At 41.1% G+C, this 8,018-nt stretch overlaps 1 protein-coding gene across 4 annotated transcripts in view; it reads left to right on the plus strand.

The window, feature by feature from the left end:
• Window positions 1–6,949, plus strand: part of CAPSL (calcyphosine like) — a 29,073-nt gene extending 22,124 nt beyond the window's left edge. For 3 of the 4 annotated variants that reach the window (XR_015768229.1, XM_028098099.2, XM_088023524.1), the window contains one exon: window positions 5,436–6,489. Coding sequence is in view for 3 of the 4 variants with exons in the window: in XM_028098099.2 (XP_027953900.1) it covers window positions 5,436–5,441 (6 nt within the window). In the remaining variant the exon portion in view is untranslated. Of the gene's footprint in view, window positions 1–5,435 lie in introns of all 4 variants that reach the window. The other variant, XM_088023522.1, reaches the window with a different exon arrangement.
• Window positions 6,950–8,018: the final 1,069 nt, after the last annotated feature.

The raw sequence follows: 8,018 nt of genomic DNA on the forward strand, positions 1-8,018 counted from the left end.
GGAAGAGAACCACACATTAGCCTCAATTTTTATACCTGAATCTTGAGTTTCTCTGCCAGTGGTTTAGGGAAGCCTCAGTTTGGTGAATAGATTTAGAATGACATTTTTGGGTCATCTAAAGTGTCTGTGGGAGGGGAGGCCATTTCCTTGAGCAGTAGGGCTAGGACCATCCGTGTGGTTAAAGTTTGAGGCTGTGCTGTGCTCTCAGATTTTATGTGGGACCTCTTGCCCTGTGAGTGGGCAGACCACATAAGCAAACCTGTGTCCAGCAGAATGTTCATCTTCCCCCTCCCCGCCATGGGCCTATAATGTTGATATTCCCACCAGTACAAGGGGGTGGGGCATGACATAGACAAGGATAGCAGGCCTACTCCAAAGAGGGTTTTCCATCTTGACACTTCATGGCCCAAAGTGTTCTCTTTCCAGCTCTAAGCTCTGGCTTCATATTGTCAATGTGTGAGACTCTCCCCATGAAAGGCTTCCAAGCAAAGGCAGCCCCAGCTGCTAGCAAATAGATATTGAAAACACCACTGTCCCTCTGTGTGTTCTGTGTCTGGAGCCAGAGGTAAAAGCACAGTGACCAGCCCTTTGGATATGGTGTTGGAGATAATGACCACCTGCCTTGTTACTCAAGGACAGTCCTTTTTGTCACCTCTGTCCCTGGCTGCATTCATCCCCTGCTTCGGGGACATGGATTGGGTTAATAGTCCCCTTTAAGATCCCATGTATTGAAGTGGCTCTGGGCTTAGGGTCAACCAAACACAGTTGCTGTATTTTGTACCATTCACTTGTTTACTTTTTATCTCACCGAGTTGGAAGTGGAGATCAAGATACACATTGATTTAAAATTTGTGAAAGCAGGTGTTTCCAGATGAGAATCACAGCAATTTGTTTGTTGTCAAGAAGCTGATCTCCCACTTACTCTGATGACAGGTTGGACAAGTGACCTTTTTCTTGAGGATGGGAGCATTCCCAAATTGTGGGAAGCTGTTTTTTCAGAAATTAATTGCACAAGTCTGGCTTTCCCCTGGCTTTATTATTTAGCCTTATATAGAGATTGGCAGGCCAAAAGATGCCAAGTGTTAAGAAGAAATATGTAGAAATGAGGTAGAAATCTAGAGGAGGTTATGATGGAAGGTACAGGAAAAAAACCCATGTTTTCTGCAACCTGCACCTTGCAGATTATGGCTAAGGAGAGGTCTCTGGTTTCCTAGCCATGATTTCAAGCTTACTGCTCTAGATAGATTTGTGTCTTTGATTTTGGGAATGACTCATGCCTCTGCTTAACTGGGACCATAGAGTTAGCATGTGATTCTGAACAAGGACTATGTTGTAGCTATCAGCTTCGTCTTACCCAGTCGTACTCTTGCTTCCTGTCTAATTGGGGCACAGCTATCAGATTTCAGATAACCTGTACCTCAGAGTGCATTTGGCCACATTCAGTTGTCCCCCCTCTGGCAGGTCAGGTTCTGGGCCCACAAGCGAGGTTTCCACCAAGGTCCTCTTGCGCCCCATAAACAAGGTCTAACAACCTGACGGTTAAGGATCACTCCACTCCTATTCTGAGTCTTCTAGGCCAGTGATTTCTGGCCTAGTCAGGACTCACTCATTATTTAACTCTCACTCCTTCTGGTAGCAGTGGGAGAAACAAAGAGTCATTTAAGAAAAAGCATTTGCTAACAACACTTTTCTGGATATATTTTCTGTTTATTTAACTTGCACAATTTAAATATTACTCCATTTGCAATTTAAAAAGCAAATACCGAGGTCAGAAGATAAAACACAATAAAATACCCCCAACGCTTAGGAGCACCTTATTTGTGGGGTCTGGACCCCAGGTAAGAAGTAACAAGCCAAAGAGAAGAGGATGTGAGCTTAGCAGCTTTTCATGAAACAGGACAGTGTATGTAAAAATTCGGAGAATCAGGATTGGCCAGAAGAAGCCATTAATATCAGTACTGAATCTGAGTTCTAACTGCCCCCCAAAGGCAAACCTAGGCAACAATGGAGGCCTGACCTTAACCAACTTCTTTAAGGGCTGGTTCCCATCCTGCCTGAATTCCATTCAGAGTGCAAGTGAGTGATCCCAGAGCATTGGTGTTGCAGCCTGAGGCAGAATTCTTCCAGCCCATCGGCACGGCTAATTTTCCTAGACATTCAAACCTTGATAAGATTTTGTCCCAGACCCAAATGGCACTCTGGAGGATGATGCCTGGCTCTTTGTGGTTTGGTGGCAGCATGGAGCAACACTTCATGCTAAGAGCAGCTTCAAAGCTAAGAGCAGCTTTTTAAAGTAGAGCTGGGTCCCCACCAAGTAGGCTGTAGATTGGCTTTGTCACATTACAGTTTTAGGTTGAATACATCCCGTTGGTAAATATTTATTGAGTCACTCCTATGTGCCCTGTTCTACCCTAGGCTGTGGGGACAGAGGAAGGGGCTAGGGTAAATGCAAACCAAACCACTGGCTTTGAAACCAAACTAAAAGCCCCCAGTTAAGAGATCAGAGAGGAGGGGAAGCGTAGGCACTGAAGCCAGGATAGTTGGGGCCCTTTATATAGCAGTGTGCTGTAGGACCATGTAGTAAATTTAATGAATGTAGGCAATCTATCAAGACGCTGCCAGGAAAATACCCCTCTATTCTTGGAGGCAGATCATTGTGTCAGCCCTTCACTTCTCTTGGCCAGTGTGGATTGCCTCACTGAGCCATGAGAGTACAAGTAGGTAATGATTCAACCCTCTTTAGGCAACCTACAGATGCAATTTGTTCTGCTGATGTTTAATCAAGTGGAGAGATGAAATTAACCAAATATGTATTCTTGACTGGTGTGTGGGTGCCCTTCTGCTCCTTTATGAAATTCTACTAACACCCTCTGAATGGTATACCTTTTTGGATTTATGCACAGCACTCTGGGGCATAGAATGAAAACCCCCACAAATTCCAGTTTCTCAGATCAGTTAACAAACTTGCTTTCCTGGAAATTATAGGCTGTTCTTGTAAATTAAAAGCTTGTTGAAAGAAGCAGCGAAGTTTTAAATTTTAGAAATGCTTATGATTAAAGGAAAAACAAAGGTGCCAAAAGACCTGATAGGTTGTCATATAATGTTATCTTCATATAATTGATCCTTTGGAAGCCAATGTTTCTAAGCGTAGTTCTACTCCAAGTTGCTGATGTGGAAGCTACATAACTTTGATAGAGATAACTAGTTTTTTCCTTGTCATAAAAAAAAAAAACTCACTAAATGAATCCCCAAAAATTATGTCTTGTAAAACAGATGACGGGTGAAATCTGTTGAAAGAAACATAAACAAATGATTGATGGGGGTTCTGAGAACACTGCTGTGTGAGAAGAGTTCTTTTGCCACCTCAGTTGGTGCGGTGAGAAGCTTGTGGTGAAGCAGTTCTTCCTCTCTGAGAATAGCATGACCTTCTTGTTTTATTTTCACACCTGCTTCGCCAAAGCCAGTATCTTCCCTCAGCAAAATAGAGTGAAAGGTGCTCTTTAGGAGTGAACCCACCGAAAATATGAGCCATGGACCGGTAACTGAGGTTTTGATAATGGACCTTGCAAGAACCAGAAAGGTATATCGTATCAGGGAAAGAAAAATCTCAAAATGTACTGGCCTATTTTCTTTTGTTCTAGATTTCTTCTTACTCTTCATAAATGGAACTTATTTGTTTATGATTTCTCTGGAGTATGATACAAATTCTAATAGCCACTGAACAGGGTTGACACAATTTCTGTTTCACTGAAGTTCTTGTGAGCACCATGAGTTTCCTGTTCCCACTCTTGCTCCCAACATGGAGACATGTTGCACGTGGCTCAGATGTTTCATTCTGCATGAGACCCCATAATAAATTTAAGAGGGACCCTGTAACTTAGAGCTCAAGCACCTGAAATTTCGAAGCAACATCTGAGTATGTAGTTTGTAATTCTGTCATGAAAGACGAGCAACTTTTTCTGTATAAGCCTTAGCACTTGGCACTCAGACACTGGTATTGATTCTGGGAACATCTTGATCTTAAACTTGAAAGGTTTGAGTTGCTGGTCTCCTAGAAACACTCAGGCCACATGCAGAACTGATGACTGTCAGTGCTCTGAGAGAGACTTAGAACAGAAAGGGAACCTGTAATTGAGAGAAAATGACAGATGGCAGAGTAGTTTGCTCTTGCTGGGGTTATAGTGAGCCTCCGAGTGCTTCCACCTTGATGGGATAAAGTGCAGCACAAACGCAGGGCATTACCAAATGCCAGGCGTTACCTTCTGAAACCCAGATCATTCTTTTAGTTTCCAAGGGGACTGTGGAATAAACTGTGTTCCACAGGTTTCATCCTTAGTCATGCCTAAAATCTCATTTAGCAATATCATTCCACATCCATTTATTTAAGATTATCTTTGAAGCTGCACGGTAAATATAGTAAATCACCATTAATTTAAGCTTCTCTAATTGAGCTCACTTAGATAGGGTTTGAGTGAAAATTTACTTCTGTTTCATCTATATTAAAAAGAATGGCTTGTTAAGCAAGTCAGTATATAAAGATTATAAGAGCTGTGCCTGCCTATGTGCACATATGTTTTACAGGTACTTGGAGACACCTATTTGCACATAAATGTAATTAATATGCTAGTCATAAAAAGTTCCCACATATCTGAAAACGGCCCTAGATCAATTGTTCATTGGTAATACTTTATTTACCTAAGTGTGACATAAACTACTTGCTCGATAGTGAGGAGTTCCTGTATGTAAATCTTATCCAGATAGTATCTTTAATAGAAATTGAAGCTGAAAAACAATGTTTTATAAAGCAGAATTTCCGTGACATTTATGATATAAATTTTCAAATATTCTGTTTAAAGAGCTATACATGCTTGTAGTGGTAAGCTATGTATGCATTGAAAGCAAGAATTTGTCATAATGGCAACAGTTAGGATATTGCTTTGAGGAACCAGAAATTGAGAAGATTTTGAGCTACAAAGTTAGATATGGTTTAATATCTAATACCAACTTTGTCAATTTATCACATTATCGTACTGTGCTTTGCCACTCACATGATTTTCTAATGTAATAGAATTTCTTCAATCGAAGGCTTGAAACATTAACAACTCTTGTACCAAAAGAATTCATCTAGCTTTTGTTTCTGTTTTAAAGTCTTTCCAAAATATTTTTCTTCTTAATAGCTAACATGTTACATATCATGCTTCTCTAAAAGGTTACTTCCCAGAGGGTGCTTTTGGATCATTTAAAAATGTTACTTGTGTGATATTTCAGTTGAAGGTGATGAAGTTTCTTCTTTGAAAATGATAAGGCCCTGTTCAAATTGTACTTGCTCACGTTTTTAAAAGGACAGAATGTAACTCCCCCCCCCCGCCCCCAGTTATTTTGACAGCCAAGAATGAGAGTTTGAAAATTTGATGTCAATATTCCTTCTCCTGCAGGGTTGAAGTGCTCCCGTCTAGCAAGCCAAGCAAGTTCTCACAATGCCCAGCCTCTGCGTGGTACCCCTAGGACTGTGGGGAGTAGAGTATATTCTGTGTGCTGGTATTAAGGAACAGGGGAGGTTAAGAGGGAAGAGAAAGGAATGGAACCTAGGGGCTGATTTCTGCTCTTTTAACTTAATTGCCCATTATAGGATGCACAGGGCCAATTATGAAACACTAACACACAACCTGACCAAAATGAGAAGTTTGCCTTCTAGCACCTCCTCTACGGCTAGTGCCTTGCATCCTGCTATTGAATCCCAGGCATTGCGGATTCCTGGGTGTCCAAGGATCCTGGGAAGTGCCCCATTCTCTAGTCCTATCCCTTATTGATGTGACTGGTCTGAGCTTTCTTTCTTTAAAGTGTTTTTTTATCTGTGTATTTATGCTATAAATTTTTCTATTCTAAAGTAATAATAATCATAAGTATAATCATACAAAGTATGCTCTAGAGTAGTGCTGTCCCCATAAGACCTTCTGTGATGATGGAAATGTTCTAGATCTGTGCTCTCCAAGATGTCAACCACTAGCCACATATGGCTACTGAGCAATTGAAATGTGGCTAGTGCAATCTGAGGAATTGAATTTTTCATTATGTTTAATTTTAACAAATTTAAATTTAAAAAGCCATATGTGATTAGTGGCTACTTGTATTGGATAGTACAGCTCTAAACATTTTTATCTTAATGCAAAAACTGATGGCCAGTGGGCAGGTGGGTCTTTAGCAGACCTTGCAAATGCCCCACCTCAGAGGAGAGAGGCAAGCCGGGTTCCCAGATCCCCAATTACCTGACTCTGCTTGATTGCCAGTGGCAAATCAGACTCCACAGAAAACATTTCAGGGAGAATGTAAAATGCTTTACTATGACTCACATATTTTGACACCATTTCCTTCTTTTTCCCCTGCCTTTTATCCCTTTCAGGTTTCAAAAGAAGAATTTTTGAACTATTACGCTGGTGTTAGTGCTTCTATTGACACCGATGCCTATTTCATTTTAATGATGAGAAAATCCTGGAGATTATGACTTTCTGTCTACTAATTCTTTTGGAAATTGGGGACTCTCAGAGAGTGGAATGACTTTGAAAGAAGTCCAATGCTATAGATTTTTGATAAGGTGTAAACTAAATTTTCTGAAAGATCTAGGATTTTAAAAGCAATAGATCTTCAGTCATTTTACTTAATGACCTGGAACATATTCATTGGCTTAAATGCCTGGGGATATATTTTTAAATCAGAAAGAAAGGAAGAACAGAAGGAAGGAAGGAAGCCATGAAGTGAGACTGGAAAGTGGTTCTTAGGTGAAATAATGTACCTCTTGTAACAGCTGTTTCTCTTATAGGGGTAAATGTAGATGTTTCCCCACATCTTTACTTATTCCCTGTCTTTGCAGTCTTTAGCAGGGGGTGATGATAAAAAGATTGAACATCTGACTTTGTAAAATTTCCTGAGCCTACTTATTTTAATGTGTCTCTTGGTGAATACAAATAAAATTTATTTTATTCTGAAATTTAATGGCCCTTTTTTTTCTATCATCATATTTTGATCTAGGGATTTAAAGTCAACAAATGCCCACACATGCATGAACAGGGGACATAAGTGATTCTGGTGACAAAAAGAAGGTGAGCTCAGTTGGCCCTCTTGGTAGAAGGCTAGGCTTTCATGGAGTGGGATCACTTCCTGGGCCAGCCTATCAGGACATAAAGCAGTACGCAGGGAAATCGACGTGCCTATGAGAAGCCTTGGAGCTTTAGGGTACATTAATGAGGAAGACTTCGAAACTGTTTTGGGAATTCATCTTTGGAACCTACTTTTAGGCTCCTCCACAGGGCAGATGATACAAGGTTTCCTGACCCATTTGTCTTCCTCTAATATTTACTTCCCAGGAAACAAAGGTGGCTGGAAGTTTACACATATAACCACAGGCCTTCATCTTGGAGAAGTGAGGTGGGAGAGGAGATGAAATGCAGGGCTTTTCAAACTTTAATGAGCCCCCAAATCGCTGGAAGATCTTGTTAAAATTTTAATTCTGATTCAGAAGGCTGGAGTGGGGTTTGAACTTTCGCCTTTCTAACAAGCTTCCCTGTGATGCTGATGCCTCTGGTCTTCAGGTAACAACACTTCAAGTAGCAGGGGATAGAGATACCAGCTTGTATATTTCCAGTGCTTTTTGTTTATTTGTCCATCTCTAGTTGACCATCATAATTTGTGATTTTTGATTGCTGGGCCTTCTTGGATCCTCTTGCCCTTAAAGTCCTGATAATATGAAGGAAGTACCAAGAAAATGTATGTGCCTCCCAGGCATGTGTAGGAGAGAAATAACACTCCCAAGAGTGTGTGGAGGCATTCCAGCCTCAAGGATCTGAATGTGTCAGCGCACCGAGAGTAGGTCCATCTCTTAAGGCAGACCTACGCTGGGCAGGCTCATAGCAACTGATGCTAAAACTGGAATGCCAAGCCATTCATCTACTATGAAGAATGCAATTCTCACATCTGCTGAGGCCAGATCAGAGGACCTCCTCTGGGCTTGAGGATGAGAGAGA

The sequence above is a fragment of the Eumetopias jubatus genome, unplaced genomic scaffold (assembly GCF_037043125.1).
Source record: "Eumetopias jubatus isolate StellerSeaLion01/CBP00866 unplaced genomic scaffold, mEumJub1_p1.0 scaffold_5, whole genome shotgun sequence".
NCBI lineage: Eukaryota > Metazoa > Chordata > Mammalia > Carnivora > Otariidae > Eumetopias > Eumetopias jubatus.